This window comes from Tiliqua scincoides, chromosome 1 (assembly GCF_035046505.1).
Source record: "Tiliqua scincoides isolate rTilSci1 chromosome 1, rTilSci1.hap2, whole genome shotgun sequence".
NCBI lineage: Eukaryota > Metazoa > Chordata > Lepidosauria > Squamata > Scincidae > Tiliqua > Tiliqua scincoides.
In genome coordinates this window covers 182,515,447-182,534,353 of record NC_089821.1, presented here as the reverse complement: position 1 = coordinate 182,534,353, position 18,907 = coordinate 182,515,447, and the positions used below count along the sequence as shown (strand labels likewise).

The 18,907-nt window shown below is 40.3% G+C and overlaps 1 protein-coding gene across 1 annotated transcript in view; it reads left to right on the top strand.

The window, feature by feature from the left end:
- SNAP91 (synaptosome associated protein 91) overlaps positions 1 to 18,907 on the top strand; it is an 81,172-nt gene that overhangs the window by 42,723 nt on the left and 19,542 nt on the right. Inside the window, exons 10-19 of the mRNA XM_066609864.1 lie at positions 260 to 265; positions 1,601 to 1,628; positions 3,608 to 3,717; positions 4,221 to 4,324; positions 8,994 to 9,008; positions 9,175 to 9,345; positions 14,435 to 14,542; positions 15,083 to 15,364; positions 15,579 to 15,659; positions 15,823 to 15,894. Coding sequence (XP_066465961.1) covers positions 260 to 265; positions 1,601 to 1,628; positions 3,608 to 3,717; positions 4,221 to 4,324; positions 8,994 to 9,008; positions 9,175 to 9,345; positions 14,435 to 14,542; positions 15,083 to 15,364; positions 15,579 to 15,659; positions 15,823 to 15,894 — 977 coding nt within the window. The remainder of the gene's footprint in view (positions 1 to 259; positions 266 to 1,600; positions 1,629 to 3,607; positions 3,718 to 4,220; positions 4,325 to 8,993; positions 9,009 to 9,174; positions 9,346 to 14,434; positions 14,543 to 15,082; positions 15,365 to 15,578; positions 15,660 to 15,822; positions 15,895 to 18,907) is intronic.

Sequence of the window (18,907 nt, the reverse complement as noted above, 5' to 3'; positions counted from 1 at the left end):
ACTGAGCTGAGCATCCTGTTGCTGTTTGTTACACTGCATTCCTGGTTTCACTGCTGAGCGACAAGTGTCCAGGGGTCCATTGTGTACCATCAGACACCACCTCAAGTACTACTGGTGATACCTGTACCACTGGTTGAGAAACACTGATCGAGGCTACTTCTTTACTACTTTAGGAAAAAATTAATACTAAGCTGTCATTAACACATGTATCTTTGTATGTGCCTCCCTTTTTTATGGACTTGGCAATCCTGCACCTTAGTGAAGGGTGAGTAAATACGTGTGTATGTGTGTATTTATGCATAGATATAGTTTAGAATTGGTTTTAGTAAACAAATACGCCTATCCTAATTTTAATTCAATGAACAGTAGTTTCTTATCTGCATTCTTGTACTGTCCGGAACTGTGCATACAAAATTGAATGTGCATGAATAGATTTCATGAAAGAATGTGTCAAAATTAAATATCTGCAGTGCAGTTAAAAACAGGTTTGTTTGCCAAAAGAATTGGAACATAGGAAGCTGTCATATACCAAATCAGACCCTCAGTCTGTCTGTGTCAATATGTTGACACTTACTGGCAGCAGCTTTCCAATATTTCTGGCAAGATTTTTTCTCTGGCCTGCTTGAACATGCTGGGGTTTGAACCTGGAATGGTCTGCAAAGCAGATGCTCTTCCACTGAAGGGCTGCTCCCTGATTGTGTACAGAATGTTTACACTAGCTAACGTAATAGGCTGTATAAGTTGAATTTCTAACTTGTTTCAACTGCCTGAACAAAATACTATTAAGTAAACAGTGAAAAATGTTAATGGAAAGAGTGTTGTTGTCATACGTTGCTATCTTGCATAAATCTGTCTGTGTATAAAGGCTTGGAATCGGCATAAGGCACAAATAGGTTTTCTGTTAGAACTTCATCTGTTGAGGAAGAACTGGAGCTGATGGGACTGTGAATTGGGAGCACACTTTATTTTATGTAGATGTCTTGACCCTGGTGTGTTGTAATAGGAAATGAAAGAAAGTGTAGTCGGGCACCCATATCCATGGATTCGGTTTCAGTAATCCGTGGATATAGGGGACCCCTCCTTGTGCCCATTACAGTACCTTCGTTTTTCATCCATAGCGATGACAGCATGGGTGTTTTTACACGGTAGTAATAAGGCACACAAGCAACTTTGTCTTAAGTTTTGTATTTCCAGCATATTGCTGGAACTTAAGAAGCTGCCTTGCTCAAAGACAGATCAAATGATCTGTCTAGCTCAGTATTGCATACTCTGGAGAACTATTGACAAAGTATCAGGCAGAGGTCTTTTTGCTCTGCTACCTGGAGGTTGAATCTGCAAAGCTTGTGCTGCAAAGCTTGTGTTTAGCTATTGAATGCCTTTGGCATCTCCCTTCTGTATTTCATGAAGTTGTTACATTTATCATTGAAGCCAGTTACAATAACTACCTTTACAAAAGTCAATTTTATTTCAAGTTTTTGGACCTGAGGTAGGGAGTAGATATATATACAAATCTCTAGCTACTCTTTTTTACTATAGACTGCAAGCCTGTTTATTCCTAAGGTAAATTTCATTTTAAAAAAATCTCTTAATTTTATTCTAGCTCTGGCGCTCCTTCACCTTTAAGCAAGGTAAACACTTTGCACTCAACATTGAATACAACTCATTTGAAATAAGTGCATAAGAAGGTAATGGTAAAAGATTTCGTGATATAAATGTGTATTAATTGATATACTAATTTTCCTATGTGTAGGAGGCTTTTGCAAGGAGAAACATTCAAACCTGCAACCAGACATTATTTGTGGCAAACATTCCTCTCGCACTTTTTTTTAACAAACTAGAGATGCTAGTGGTCAACCTTATTGGTAGAATTGTGGAAAAAAATCTAAATGCTTCGTGGATATTCACAAAACTGGTGTTCTGTCGTAGTTTTGCATGTCTGTACTAATTAGAACAAGAGCAGGGGCCACCATGGATAATTGCAACAAGTTGACATCTTGGCTTCCCTTTAGCAATTTTGTGACTACTCCAGTGTGTAATGACATCAGAATTCACCGTAATTTGCAAACAATGATTGCTTAGGATGTGGTGTACAGTGTGACATGCTTCTGAGCACACCTAGTCAATAATAAATCAAGAATTGGCTCAAGTCTCAGGATTGCCAACTCATTCAGATGTGTGCATTTGTTTGATGCTGGCAGTCTCCCATATTCCCTCTGTGTGTGTTTCCATGTTTGTGTGCATGCTCCTCCCAAATCCCAGGAGTCTAGTTTCTTTTGCCTGTTGTGAAGCTAAGTCTTTTTTTAACATGCTTGAAAATCTAGAAACCAAACAGCGTATCTAGTGTTCAGGTAGCAGGAGTTCACTATTTTGCATATACATAATTTCCTCCCAGTTTGGGAATATTCAAGCCTTTTTCCCCTTGGCAACTATGTGAAATTGTCTTTTAACAATGAACTTCTACAATAAAGAGGGACACCCATAACTTAAGGTACTGATGAGATCTAGTCCAAGGTAGATGCTGGCAGGCTGCCAATATCTGCCATGGCAAAGAAATCTGAGATCTTGCTCAGCTGCTGATCCCCAGCGGCTGTGAACTAGAGACCTAAAATTCAAGTGCCCTGAGCAGCCTTTTAGCTCGCTGTTAGTACAGTAGCTTCTTTATCTTCCTGATTTGGCTCTCAGCATTTAAACATGGAAAGAAGCTTGCTGCTTTTATGTGCTGGCCTAAGTAATTAAGCAGTTTGAACATGTAAGGCTTTTTAGCAACTTACTAATAAAAGAAAACGATGATGTGTAAAATGCTGCCACTTATAAGGGGATTCCGTGGAAGCATGACTGATGTGTTGGAATGTAAACTGGTGGAACTGTAGATGCTTTTTAAACTGCAGGATGGGCAAATGGGAGAGGGTGTACTGAAGCCTTCTCCTGCCTGCATTTGTCCCCATCCCGTCCCTGTCCGTCCGTCCGTCCCCTGCATTTTCCCTCAGCCATTCTGATCTTGGATTCTTGCTGGAAGACATGATCCTCACCAGGAGAAAAGCATAAATGGAGGAAGAATTCAGCACCACATCATTTTCTGTGGCAGCACACAGGCCTGCCACTCTTGCATCTAGTGTGCCTTTCAGATTGTCCTGCTTCCTCCACCGTAGTACTTTAATATTGAGGGGTCAGTTAATAGCTGTCTCTGAGAAGATTCATGTTTAAACTTAACCTATCCTGAAAGTCAAGAATGAGAATTTAAGTTATTCAGAGCACATGTTCCATATCAAAGAATACTTCCTATAAAGAATGCTGCGATTTTAAATAGGATTTAATGTGTGTTTAAAAATTAAATTTTGTCTAAGCATTCTCTCTCCTACTAGTCAATAGCGCTGTCTTGAAGATATTGTTTATGGAGTTTTTTCCCCATTTTGAAATGATAAAACGCCAAAATAATGAAGACAGAGCTATTTAATGGCATGGAGAACCAGGGCATTTAGAATGTGCCCAAAAAAATGTATCTCAAATTCCTCCTTGAAAAAAATACTAGAAATCTTAAGGTTGGAATAGCTTGTATAAAGCAGGCTTGTTTTGCGAGCTGGGCTTTTTGTGTGTTCTTCTTGTCTAGTCTTCTCCAGCCACAACTGTTACATCTCCTAATTCAACTCCAGCAAAAAGTATTGATACATCTCCTCCAGTTGATCTCTTTGCAACGTCCTCGACAGGCGCTCCAGTAAGGTAAATAAAAACATTGTTCCCTTTGGAAATAATGGGCTTAAAGAGTATTAATGGAGGAAGTTCAAGGGATATGGTAAGTTGCCAAACAGTTTGAAAGAGGACTGAAACTACTAAGGCAATAGTGGTCAAACCTTCTCACAAATGGTGCCATTAGTCAAATCCATGGGTGTGCACAAGTGACCAGGTTCAGCCCCTGGTGCTGTGTCTTTTGCACTAATGAGTGACCAAATAGAGAGGAGAGGCAAGTAGTAGCATCCCCATGTCATCTGTTCTTTTTTCCCCCAAGTTTGCTGACCAGCCTGTACCTTTGGTAAAAACTGTCCTATGGACTGATCACCAGCAGGTCACAGGATCACGGCTGGGCCAATGTAAATGTTTGTCTGTAGTCTAGAATTTTTCCATTACTGTCAGTTGTTCACACTCTGCAGTCTAGTCACAGTCTTGTATGCTGTTTCAAACCTGCATCTTGTCCTAAAGACTTTCCTGTCCTGATTTCATAATAGTGCTTCCAAACTCTCCAGTGATCTTCTAGATCTTCAACCAGATTTCACTTCTACTACTGCGCAAGCAGCTCCAGCGGCTCCTGCTGGGGCAACTTCATGGGGAGGTAATAGCTTTTCTAATCTGACAGCATTAAAAACCAATATTATAAGTAATGCCAGACCTGAGAACCAGCCTGTTCTTCTTTTGTTTGTTTTAAAGGAGAAATTGTTTTTATCTAGTTTTGTACCCTCAGTATTTTGACTTGTTTTGGTCTTGCTATTGACGTCCTATAGACTCAGAATCTTTCTTCAGTGTGTGGTTCAGTAAGATAGCAGTGGGTATCTATAGTGCTGTACATTTCTGAAGAAATGTAAATTCTGTCCCACCTGCAGCGTGTGGACTTCCTTTCCCCTTTCTCCCACGTATACTGTGCCTGCTGGCAAGAGTGGAGGGGGGGTGCTGCCTCCCTTACACTCAGTCACTGCTAAGTAGCAGCTCTTATTGCCACTATGCTGCTCTTGAGGAAAAAAGCCACCGGAAGGCAAGATTTATATTCCTGGTAGGGTGTGGGTGAAAATGCTGTGTGTGACTCTCTCTACTGTTCTCTCTAAGAAAAGTTATGCACGCTATGTCATCATTACATAATGTTGCAAAGCAATATCTTTTCTCATCATTGTAAGAAAATTGAAATTTCTTAAGTAAAATAGCAAACCTGTGATTAGCACTTTGAATGCAGCATCTATACCGGAAGTTCTTGTTCTTTTTATTGTGAATGCTTTTTCAGGGACCAGCATATTTTGGAAGCTTCTGTTCTGGCAAGCTTGCAATGATTCAAGTCTATGGTTGATCAGAGTGGTTCTCCATTTCTGCTAATCAGCATCCTCATTAGAGTAATAAACCACTGATCCCAGAAATGTCTTCTCATTTTACATATGACTTGCCCTATAACAAAAGCGCTATATCCCTACTACACTAGGCTTTAATTCGCTCCTTCTGTAGACGGAATGTGACATTTAAAACTTGACTGCGTTAAATTGTCATTAAATATGCAGCACTCTGGAACTACAGCAGAGGCTGCCAGAACTTTGTAAACTTTCTGACACCTATAAGAGTATTAAACTTTGGAATGTAGGAGCACATAATATGCAGGATATCATCTTAAATATTTGTCAGTAGCAATTAATAATAAAACAATGGTACTTTTGGTGTTCTCTTTTATTGCATAATCACCATTTGATTTATGTACGTGCTGTTTCTTACAAGTATTTGAATTTTGAAGCATTAAAGAAGTGACTGTTCCTTTCTTTTGCATGAAATTGTTCATTGGTTTGGAAGTTCATGCTTTGTACAACTGGCACCCCAGCAAGTTCAGTGTAGCTCATTGAGGTCTGTGCTGTGGCTTCAGGAGTTCAATAATGGCTTCTGTGCTTACTGCCTGCCTGGGACTGAAAACAGGCATTTTGTGAAGCACCTGCCAAATCACAATACACAGCATGGCTGCTGGACTTTGTTTCATTTGCAGGGCAGCAAGCTGTGCTACAGCTTGTCGCATTCCTTTCTCACAGATGCAGCAGTGAACCGCTCGCCAACACTGCTCATTCCGATACACACGTGCATAATAACTCAAATTGAACCAGACTGGGGGAACTAGCAATACTTCCAGAGAAAGAGATCCCATTCAGCAGTGTCTGACCGTTTTGGGATCATTGACATGGGTGAGCAGTGAAAATGACCTCAGAGTGCCTCAAAACTAGGCTATGAGTAACCATGAGACTGAGCTTTTCAAAAGAAGATGTAGTTTAAAGAAGTATAATCAGTAAAAGTCACATTTACTTTCAGTTACTCTGCTTAAGAGATTAATTACAGAGCTTTAAATGGCTGTAAATAGAAGTGGTACTTGTAAATGGCTGTGTTTGGACAGCAGGAGTTAGCTGAAGAAGGTGACTGAATGAGGCTGAGGTAATCTGAGTTTACTTGCCAGTCAGCCAGCAGAAGGCAATTCTTTTGTGTCTATTTCAAAGCAAGCACTACGAAAAGGGTGGCTTGCCAGATAGTTGGGCTCTCCAAGTGTGGCAATTGGTTGCTCCCATATCTTGAAAACAGACCAAGATTTGCATATTTAATCTTGTCATTTACAGTTAATGAGTTCCCTGTCCCTCCTAATACCTTTTACAGGCATAAAACTTCACTTCTGGTTTTAAGAAAAAACTGGTAGTGACCTTTTTTGCCTAAACAGCCATTCTGAGCCCCACAGAGGTCGCAGGCAGATGCACTCAGCCTCTCCAGAGCTTGGAAGAGCCTCCAGAGGGTGTGGGAAACATGGGGGACCCTGCATCCACAGTTAAGTGAAACCACAGATACCGGATCCGTGGATACAGGAGCCCCCTGTGCTTGTAGTTCAGGAAGCAGTGCGTCTGTGAAATACTGTTCTACCCAAGGAAATGGGAAGACATTACATTCAGAATGGGTATGTGAACAGGGATTTTCACCTGTGTATTTCTTTTCATGTTCGTTCTTCCTTTCTGAGCTTGATGTAAAGTGGTTTTTGACTGGCAAAACAAAATGCCAGAAAAACAGTTTAGTTTAATGAATTTTAATTTTAATTTAATGATTGCAGACAGTTCTGCCCACCATTCTACTTACTGAATACATGCTTGAGAGTGTGTGTGAAATTGGCTGCTATTCCCAAAGTTGGTCTAATTTTTTGATTTAAGGGACTTCGAGCATACATGATTTTGGCTTTACGTTTGGACCTTGTAATGATTTTGGCTTTGCACAAGGGACCTTGCCTCTTGTGTAAGATGAGGGGCAACTGTCTCTTTTGTGGAATTGTTGGTGACTATGGCTAGTTTTTCTTTCCCCTATCACAGTCCTAAAAAAGATTGTGCCTCCAAAGGGCTAATTGTAGTATTAGCCCCTGGAAGGAAAGTTCTATTATCAATGGAAACTGCTTTCCTGGGGCTATTAGCATTATGGGGCCACAGTTTTTGTTAGTGGCTAAGTGTACTGGCAAAATTTTACTCTCTTCCAGTGTACCATAATTTCATCCTTGTACTATAATCATCCTCTTTTCTCACCATCCCCTAACAAGGACATGCAGGGCCAAATGGTGTGTTAAGCCCTAGGAAAAGCAGCAGCATCAGGAACTGGGGGGAGGGAGATGGTGGAACAGGCTTTTTTTTTCTTTTTTCCTTCCCTCAGGGTTCTTCCCTCACACACAATTTCTTTTCATTATCAAGTTTTCAGTGCTAGCTCAGGGCAGGTAAAATGATAAAAGTGCAATGGAAGTAGCTGAGATTGAGCCCAAAGGAAAAAATCTGTATATATGTATAACTGCTTGTTTCACATACATTTGTTATCTGCTGCAAAAAGAAGAATCTCTTAAATCACTTTATTAGCACTCTTGTTTCATTTTAGAACAGTGGTAATTATAATTAAATGTAGTGTAGGTGAACTTGTTGCATCAGTGTTTGCTTATCTGGATTAGTATCAAAGTAGATGTGTTTTTAAACATGTTTGGCCCTGCTTGTTTAGCAAAAAAGAGCAAACAGCAATACAAGAGTACTCAGTCAGGGCAGAGGATGTGCGGGAGGTTAACAGTTTGTTCCATGGCAGTCCTTGGATCCTGGTGATCCAAGTTGGGTTTCTTTGTGGCTGCTATTTAGAAAAAATATGCACATGTGGAACAAACTGACAGGTGTTAAAACTGCATGGAGTCCAGTCCTTAGTGGACTAGGTTGGGTGGGTGGCTGTGTGTTTCATTTAGTTTAGTGTTTTCTCTAAGCAATGATTGAGTTTCTGAAATTGGCAGACTTCCGTGACTTAAAGTACAGTGTTCAAGTAGACTGAACTTAAAACAGAATTTAATAGATAACACTTCTGCTCCCTTAGTTGCTTCCCATTGTTCAGTTAATATGAAATTATAACTCCACTGTCACAGCTGTCAACTTTGTGCATACGAAGTGAGAACCTGTCCCTTTTCAGTCTTTAAAGATGTCCATATGTTTTAGTCATTGAGCCTTAAAATACATGTATTTGGGTGAGGATGTGGTTTTTATTGTGGAAAATATGGAAAATACATTACATAGATTTGTATGTTAGGTTCATATGCTATGGAAAATGCTTAATAGTTAACATTTAAGCCCTTCTTTTATCTTAATTGAACTTGGGTCAACTGCTTTATAGTATCAAGATGGCTATATCAGTTTTACTTGGAGTAATCAATAACTTGGGGCACAGTCCTAACCAGTTCTACTCAGAAGTAAGTCCTGTTTTGTTCAGTGGGGCTTACTCTCAGGAAAGTGTGGTTAGGATTGCACCCTTAAACCATATTTAAAAACTCAGTAACCTTTGCTCCCAATTGAATTGAGAATTTTTGTGATTGTTTTCAATGTGACTTCTATTTTGGTAAATTGAAGTGGTGTTATATCTGCACTTTCCAGAGGTGGTGGCAAAATAAAATGGCCCATGAACTGCTTGCTTAGTAAATGTATGAAACAAGCCCTGTTCTTTCAAAGGTGAATGTGGTTAAATTAAAGCTGGATTCAGAGAAGTCTCAGGCACTTAAGAAGTCTTTGTTTTTAGGAGCTTTGGAAAAGGAAAGCAGAACTGCATCATGTAAACCCCCATGCAAGGTACCTGTGGCATGTCTGGAATTAGAACAGCATCCTGTTGATTGAAACTAGCCCACATTGGCAGAGAATGACTTCTGGATAGCATGCATGTTGACTCTGGCAGCTCTGTTAACTCTCTTGTTTCTTTACATTGCTATCTTCTATTGGACAATGTTGCAGACCTTTTGGGCGAGGGTGAGTAATACTTGATTTCTAAACCAGTTCCTCCAGTTGAGAAACTATTAATATACGACAAACCTAGTCTTTCTGCTCTTTTGCAATGTAGTGTTACTTGGGTTCCCCCCTTCTCTTCTGCTCACTTTTTTTTCTCCATTTGATCTTCGTACATGGGCACATGTAGACAGTTTGGCTGTGCTTTCCAGCGTTACTTCTGAGCCACAGATTTCAGATCCATTTGCAACAGAAACTACCACAGCTGTTACCACTGCAACTACTGAAATAGCAACTGCTTCTGCTACAACTACAACTGTTACTGCTGCTACTGCTGCTGCCGAAGTGGATCTTTTTGGAGGTTAGTTGGGTGGTTAAGCTTCTCCTTATTCCTCAACTGGAAAGTGAGAGAAATGCTATAAAACCCACTAACGTTCATAGCCTCTCTGCAGGATTGGTAAAATGTAATTCTTATACCTGGAAGCTTCAGTTAAGGCCAATTCAGGTATGAAGTTCTCTGGAGATGAAGTCTCTCTTGGAAAGTACTGGTTGCCTTGTGCATTTTGACACCAAGAACTCTAAATCTGTTCTGGAGCACAGTTGGCAGGGAAGAGATTCACTTGAGGATAGCTTGCAAAAGCAGTAAGTGTCTCAGAACATGAATTCTTATCTAAGTGTCAGTGGATTAGTTTAGTCAGGAAGTATAAATGAATGAAACTTTATTTCTTACAGTACTGTATCTTATGGGGTATAATAATTACGCTCCCCAGTGAGCGCACCTTTCCCTAGCTAAGTAAGACAGCTTATTTGAAAGCAACTACTAGAGAGGTTTTCAAGTACAGTCCTATGTATTTTTACTCTGAAGCAGATCTCATTGAGCTGGAAGAGTCTTACCCCCAAGTAAGCACGTATAAGATTGCTGTTTTACGGCATAATCCTAACCCACTTTCCAGCACCTACATAAGGGCAATGCAGCTCCTAGGAAAGGAAACAAACATTCTCTTACTTGGAGGAGGCCTCTATGAGTGCCCCCCCAACTGCAGGTTGCAGCACATGTCCCGCTGGCACAGCTATTCCAGTGCTGGAAAGTGGGTTAGGATTTGGGCTTTAATCTGTTTGTGAGTCTTGCTTGATAAGTCATCCTACCAGAATGGAGGATAAGAATATCAGTGCTTATAGGCCAATATCGTTGGGTGCATCTATTCTTTAAAATTGCCTCTCCCCACCTTTGGAACTTCAGGATGTTGGGAGGGAACTGCAAGGTCCATTCATTTCCTTTTCTGAATAACATTCTTTATCTGCAGAACTTTCAGTCCTTTCTTCTGTGTGTACAATCCTTCCTTTTTTTATTTCCTGCTGTTCAATATGAGGCACTAGCAGTTGTGGAAGATTTTGTGCTAACTCTTAAATAAGATTGTGAACTTGGAGCAGAGAAGAATGGAGAGGAAGAAAGTTATAGTATTTTGAGTGTGATGTTTTGAAGAATGATAAGAGAATGAAAAGATAAGGCAAACCTGAAACTTTTTAAGTTGCTGCTGATTGCTTATTTTGACGTGGATTTGGAATAGAATCTTAAAACTTTGAATTTCAAACACTACACTCACTACAGATTTAAGCTAGTTGAATTGTAATTCTGTCCGCCTGGGAGGTTTGTTCTGTGAGAGATGTTGAGAATCTCCAACAGAATTCTCAGTTACTTTCCCAAACTACAATTCCCAAGATTCTTTGTCAGAAACAGGGCAGTTATGCTAGTATAAAGTTGATATGTTTGTAGTGTAGATAATATCTCTGAGGAAAGCATGTCAGTGATTCCAGAATTCTACTTAAGTATTAACTAGTGAGTCTGGGAAGACTGTGACACAGTCAGAAAATTCCAGAAGACAACTTGAGAATGTCTATCTTGTATCATGAACATATACATTCTAGTAGGAGTAGCTTCATAAATGGAAGCCCCTTATAAGGAAAACACAAAAAATTGGTCTCCTTGTGTGCAGTCTGTACCTTTTTATGAAGTAGGCAAAATATTAGGGTAGATACAAAAGCAGCTTGTCAGGGCACGCTGCTGAATCTCCTCTTAGACAGTGACTATAGTACACACATTGAATATGCCTTACTGTTACTGAGAATCAACAGACCTACTGCTTGGCATAGCCACTACTTCCACAGTCAGTTCTACAACACCCAGTGATTTCCCTTGACTTTAACGCAAAATGTCCATGCAAACATGCTAGTGGAACACAGGAGGTAGAATTGGTTATGGTCCTAGGGTGCAGTATTCCAAAGCCTAGTGGTAGGTAAATGTAAGAGATAATCATTCACGTGCCCATTTTCTCAGCTACATTCCATAGTTAGTACTGGTATCATATTATTAGTAAAAATAAATGTTTTGAGAGCAGCTTTGGTCAAAAACAAGTGTACTGCAAATGAAACCATGCAACTGATTAGGAGAGCAAAGCAGGTAAGCAAAAGGTGATGAATAAAACAGCTTTGAAATTGTATATATTTCTCCATATTCAGAATCTATTCTTGGTTTTACCCTGCAATGTGACTTTAAAAAACTTCTTAACTTGTCGATTCTGAGCATCTTAAAAAATTTTAAATCTGCTCAAATCATTACTGGACAACTGCCATACAGTTTGCCATAAAAAATATGTGTTTCTTTTAAAAGTGTCACTTATGAGAATATACAACTTCAACACAATGAGAACTTTGCAGACTCCATTTCCTGTTTCTCTTCTGCTTGTTTTTTTCGTCTTTGTAGATCTAAAACCAGCTTTAGCTTATTCTGTTCTGGTTCAGATGCATGTTAATGTGAGCTTTTTAGAATAGATGGCATCAAAATTTAACAGCATGTAAAGCTTTCAGTGCTGGAAAAATAGTGACTGTAGTATTTCTTTCTAGAGGCTGCATGGCAAACAGAATTAGGGTAGCTAGATGGCTAACCCAGAGGAACCCACCCCTAATCAGTTTAAGGTTCCCACATCGTTCCCTCCCAACCCTCACACTGCTGGAGCAAACTGGATTATAGTATTGCCGCTCATCAGACTATAGTGAGAAAGGAAGGGGGAAAGTTGTGGTTGCTTCCTTTTTCACTGCTATATGACTGATAGAGGCAGGAGTATTTTCCAGATTGCGGCCTGGCATCATAGTCTGGATCTAGTGTTCATCCTTTACTTTCCTCTTTCCTTCTCAGCCTCGCATTCAGGTAGCTTTAATTAGAAGGTCACAAATGCTATTCTGGTTCTTCTGACCCCCATACAGGCTTTTTCAGGGAGCTTCAGAAGTGGGAAGTTGCTCTCTGCATACACCCTTGATCTTGTGTAGTATAATCATGTTATCTGGTGGTGTGGATTACACTGTAACATAATCATGAAGAACAGTGTCAAGGTAGCCAGGTTGGCTATCCCAAAATGTTACATAAAGCTTTAAAAATCCAAAGGATGAAGTTGCTATCTTTGGAAAAATTAACATTTCTCAATCAGACTGCCATCTTGTTATATAGGTATTTCATACCCTGATCCAAATGCAGAGTGGGTTTATTTTAAGTTTTTAGGTTCATCATTTGAAAACACTACTTTTAAATTATGTATTCAAAACTAGTACCATGTTACGATTTGTAGAAAAGTTCAGTGTTGTTGTATTGGCAATTTTTGTAGCCATGAATTTTCTTGCTCTTCCTAAAGAAGGATGAGATGTTTTGGCAGTGCAGTACCTTTTTAAGATGTTGCGCTGATCTGAAAATCAGTGATATTTTATTGGAATAAGTTCAAAGATTTGTCTGGTTATTTGAAGGTCTGTTATAAGAATTTGTTGAATAATTATAATTTCAAGGTTAATTTATATGAACTAAGCTTTAAACTTATCACTATTTGTCCCACTAGAATGTGACCCAAAATCATATGAAAGATTTGTCCTACCACATGCGGAAACAAAACCAAGTACAAACTATAAAATGCCAGAAATACTAAAGTAAAACATTGTTTGAGTTAACTATGCTGTTGTGGGTCATCATGGTGCAAAAGATCCCACATTATTTCTGGATTATTAGAAAAGCTTTATAGATGCTCTGTGTGTCTGTGTCATAGTCTGGAGACTTGTGGCCTATTCTTGCTATGTTTAAGACAAATAAGAGATGGAAGTAAATGGTCTCAGACAATTTGCAAATGCATGACTCGAACCTAGGAACTTGAAATCTTCAAGGGGGGAAGTGAGAGATCAGGATTTAGAACTACACTGGGGCAAAGTGCTAAAGCTCCCATATCCCTGCACTGTTAAGAAAGGAGAACTCAGACCAGATACATGCATTTAAATAAGTTTGTAGTTTGGGCCTTAGAATTTATATAAGCAAGACCCATACATGCTGCATATAGTATTTTCCCGGTGATCCGTTTTTATTAGGAAGGCGGCTATTAACTGCTGGGGTAGAAACAAATTTAAATGCTACAAGAGGTATTCAAAATAAGGTGTTCAGAACCAATTCTTTGGTAACTAGTGAAAGATAGGAAGTGTTATGGTTTTAATACAAATACAGAAGCTCCCCTATGTACAAACAGGTTAGGTTCCCAGAGTCTGTTCTTAAGTCATTTTGTTCTTAAATCCAGCATCACTATTATTGGTAGCCAGCAGTCCCAACTAGCCCTTTTAACCATCTGTGCCTGTGGGTGTGCACACATAACTTATGGGGGCTACCTGTAGGACATGTGGGCAGATATGTTAAAGACAGGAAGCCTTGTGCTGGAGACCCTGTGGGAAAATTGCCGGTTAATTTCCTCTGACTGCAGCAATGGCTCATTGGAGTACTTCAGGGCCTCTTGCAATACTCAAGATACTTATGGAGTGGTCCTGACCAGCTGAGTTTGTACCTTGAACATGCATCATTTGTGCTCCCTGAGGCATCTGTTGGGTTACTGTGAGATTAGAGGAAGATGGAGCAGCTGGGCTCTTATGTTCTTAAGCTGAAAATATACAAGTAGGGGAGCTTCTGTGATTGAATCGTTCACATATTTTAGGTGGTTTAGCAAATGCTCAAAGTATAAAGGAATGATCTATGTAGAACTGTGTTCTAAACAGGGAAGTTCAAGGTTCTAGTTCCAGTGGTTTTTATCTTCTATTTTTATATAGTTCATTACTTTGGCTTTTACTTTTTTCTTTATTTGTGTTACCCGAGCATGCTGTTCAGAACCCTTATACAATTAGCACCTTACTATCACTATTTGCTATCTCTTTATCTTGCCTGGAACATCAGGCTAGCTATGTAATCTTAACTGGTATAAGTTGGTTGAAGAAACTTTAGTTCAGTAAAATCTGTTGGTGTCTGGGGAAAAAAATTACTCAAAATACAGCCTCCCTCAATTTGTATAAGGGAATCTTGTATGCCATTTAAACTGGTTCTTTTACTGTATTTTCTTCTTTTTTTATTCTTAATTTCTGTTTCTGAAACTGCACTCAAGATGCCTTTGCAGCTTCTCCTGGTGAAGCCCCTGCAGCACCTGAGGGGGCAGCAGCACCAGCTACCCCAACCCCTGTAGCAGCAGCTCTTGATGCATGTTCAGGAAATGGTGGGTTCCATCTCATTAGCTAGTCTGTCAATGTCTGCGTGTTGTACTATTAAAATAAACTACATGGCAGTATGTTTGTCTTTCTTAACATTTTCTTCAAGTGTTTTGGACGGTGATTCTCTTGAGCAAACCCAAGCATCTTGAGACACCAAAGCCTGTTTCCAGAAAACTCTGTTAAATGTTTCTACCAGTGCTTTTTTAAACTAAAAATGCTGAATGTTACCCACTGGTCAGTGGGTTTGAAACTGGTTTTTTACAGTTTTCTATCCTCTTAACAATGATATTACTAAAACTTCAAAAGCCCTTTCCTCAGTTTAAATAAAATGCATTATTTTAAGGGAGAGAAAAGAGCTGTACCCTTATTTGATAGGGACACCAAGAATGGGATTAGCTTGCAATCTTCGTTCGTGTATGTTATAATGCACTATATCTGTGTGTATGTGTAGTTTCAATCTACAGTGTGTATGATTTTTTTTCCTCCCTGTTTCCTTCCCTGCTGATCCCATGTGTATATATATTCTTCCCTTTCCTTTTTACAAGACCCCTTTGCCCCATCTGAAGGCAGTGCAGAGGCTGTTTCCGAGCTGGACCTCTTTGCTATGAAGCCAACTGAAACCAGCGTTCCTGTAGTTACCCCTACAACTAGTGCAGCCACTCCAGTTCCCACAACTACTCCTACTCCAGCTGCTGCCACGGTCCCTGCAACCCCTGCTACAACTGCTACTGCTACCACTACTGCCACTACCACTACTGCTACCACGTCTGCTACTACCACTACTTCCACCACTTCTGCTCCTCCTCCTGCTCTAGATATCTTTGGTGGTAATTTTTGTTTTTAACTCTTTTTTTAAAAAAAAGATTATTTTGTTCATTGATGAATTGATCTCAGATATACAGCATATGGAAATAATCCTTTGCATGTGTACTTTATGTGGCCGTTACTCTTAGAAGAAAACAGTCTCCAGGATGGAGCTGCAGAAACTGAAAGGATTGTTTTCTAGAAATGAGTTAAAGACATTTATGTTCTTGATCTTAGATTTGTTTGATTCTGCACCTACTGATGCCCCTGCAGCCCCTAAACCAGATGCTGCTCCTAGCATAGACCTGTTTGGTACAGGTAAATAATAGTACTATGATATCCTTTCCCGTAACCCTAACGCCTTCCTCTTTTAATTACTTTTCTGCTTGACTGGCATTTTTTTGTGAAGTGAAAAGCATATTTCTCTATATTTTAAAATCTTTTCTTACTTTCTGCTTGGTTTTTCTTTGATTTCTGGAAGATGCTTTTTCTTCACCACCAACTGGAGCGACTCCTATGCCTGAGAGTTCTGTCACTGGTGATCTCTTATCTGGTGAGCAATGGTTACTTAGACGTTTTTCCACACTTTTCTCCACATTATATGTCACAATATTTCCAAAGGATGTTAGAAACTTTTCAGTATTTTTGACCAGGTGCGAATTTCAAATGACAATTTTATCCACTTCAGTATTCAAGCTGATCTCTTCAATCTCTCTTGTAGCTAACATGTTTGGACCAATTCACACATGATGATTTTCAGGCTCTGGAGGGCCTCTTTTCTTGAAGATTCATTGCGGTTGACTCTTACCTTGACAAATCCTTCTGCCCCAGGAGTCTCTGTGTGGCTTTGGAAAGGTGCTGCCTCTCAAATTTCTCATTTAAATAATGGTTATATAATGATGACCAACTTCCCGAGGAAGGCAAAGGCTACAAAATTAGCTTAAATAAGTTTGGTAAGCTGAAAGTTTTCAACATAAGCACTCTCACTAGAGGCTTAAGTGCCACCAAAATGCTAAATGCATTTAATAAAATGATCAATGGTAATAGTATTATGACTTCATAGATAAGAGAAATTATTATTTCAAGAACTTGTATATGCAGAATTCTCCCTGTGAACAAAAGCATTTTGAGTTCAGTGAGCCCAAGATATTGATGAACCACTATTACAATAATGTTTCCATTGGCAAGTTCACACTGTCATCTTCTTTCCCTTATTCCATATCTGGAAATCATGTTTGAATTGGTCCTTTGTAGCTTTTTGTTAACATCGAGCCATTGGTACAGATAGATTTTTAAAATTTTTTTGACTTGTGTTAGGAAGTCATGATAGGCAACTTCATATTGGTGGTACTTTGGGAACTAATACAGCACCAGCTCTTTCATTCAACCTCAGTACAGCTGTAGAAGATTGATTTTTGTGTATCAAAATTTGAAAAAGAAAATATGGAGGGTGGCTTCCCCTGTTCTCACAACTAGTTAAGAACATAAGAACATAAGAACATAAGAACAGCCCCACTGGATCAGGCCATAGGCCCATCTAGTCCAGCTTCCTGTATCTCACAGCGGCCCACCAAATGCCCCAGGGAGCACACCAGATAACAAGAGACCTCATCCTGGTGCTCTCCCCTACATCTGGCATTCTGACTTAACCCATTCCTAAAATCAGGAGGTTGCGCATACACATCATGGCTTGTACCCCATAATGGATTTTTCCTCCAGAAACTCGTCCAATCCCCTTTTAAAGGCGTCTAGGCTAGACGCCAGCACCACATCCTGTGGCAAGGAGTTCCACAGACCGACCACACGCTGAGTAAAGAAATATTTTCTTTTGTCTGTCCTAACCCGCCCAACACTCAATTTTAGTGGATGTCCCCTGGTTCTGGTATTATGTGAGAGTGTAAAGAGCATCTCCCTATCCACTCTGTCCATCCCCTGCATAATTTTGTATGTCTCAATCATGTCCCCCCTCAAGCGTCTCTTTTCTAGGCTGAAGAGGCCCAAACGCCGTAGCCTTTCCTCATAAGGAAGGTGCCCCAGCCCCGTAATCATCTTAGTCGCTCTCTTTTGCACCTTTTCCATTTCCACTATGTCTTTTTTGAGATGCGGCGACCAGAACTGGACACAATACTCCAGGTGTGGCCTTACCATCGATTTGTACAACGGCATTATAATACTAACCGTTTTGTTCTCAATACCCTTCCTAATGATCCCAAGCATAGAATTGGCCTTCTTCACTGCCGCCGCACATTGGGTCGACACTTTCATCGACCTGTCCACCACCACCCCAAGATCTCTCTCCTGATCTGTCACAGACAGCTCAGAACCCATCAGCCTATATCTAAAGTTTTGATTTTTTGCCCCAATGTGCATGACTTTACACTTACTGACATTGAAGCGCATCTGCCATTTTGCTGCCCATTCTGCCAGTCTGGAGAGATCCTTCTGGAGCTCCTCACAATCACTTCTGGTCTTTACCACTCGGAAAAGTTTGGTGTCGTCTGCAAACTTAGCCACTTCACTGCTCAACCCTGTCTCCAGGTCATTTATGAAGAGGTTGAAAAGCACCGGTCCCAGGACAGATCCTTGGGGTACACCCCTTTTCACCTCTCTCCATTGTGAAAATTGCCCATTGACACCCACTCTCTGCTTCCTGGCCTCCAACCAGTTCTCAATCCACGAGAGGACCTGTCCTCTAATTCCCTGACTGTGGAGTTTTTTCAGTAGCCTTTGGTGAGGGACCGTGTCAAACGCCTTCTGAAAGTCCAGATATATAATGTCCACGGGTTCTCCCGCATCCACATGCCTGTTGACTTTTTCAAAGAATTCTATAAGGTTTGTGAGGCAAGACTTACCCTTACAGAAGCCATGCTGACTCTCCCTCAGCAAGGCCTGTTCATCTATGTGTTTTGAGATCCTATCTTTGATGAGGCATTCCACCATCTTACCCGGTATGGATGTTTGGCTGACTGGCCTATAGTTTCCCGGGTCCCCCCTCTTTCCCTTTTTAAAAATAGGCGTGACATTTGCTATCCTCCAATCTTCTGGCACCATGGCCGTTTTGAGGGACAAGTTGCATACCTTAGTCAAGAGATCTGCAACTTCATTCTTCAATTCCTTAATAACCCTTGGGTGTATGCCATCAGGGCCCGGTGACTTATTGATCTTTAATTTATCAATGAGGTCTGAAACATCTTCTCTTTTAACCTCTATCTGACTTAACTCCTCGGTCAGGAGGGGCCGTTCGGGCAGCGGTATCTGCCCGAGGTCTTCTGCCGTGAAGACAGATGCAAAGAACTCATTTAATTTCTCTGCCATCTCTAAGTCTCCTTTTATCTCCCCTTTCCCTCCCTCACCATCCAGAGGGCCAACCGCTTCTCTGGCGGGTTTCCTGCTTCTAACATATTTGAAGAAGCTTTTATTATTCCCCTTAATGTTGCTGGCCATGCGTTCCTCATAGTCTCGCTTGGCCTCCCCTATCACCTTCTTACATTTCTTTTGCCACAGTTTATGTTCCTTTTTATTCTCTTCATTAGGGCAAGACTTCCATTTACGGAAGGAAGCTTCCT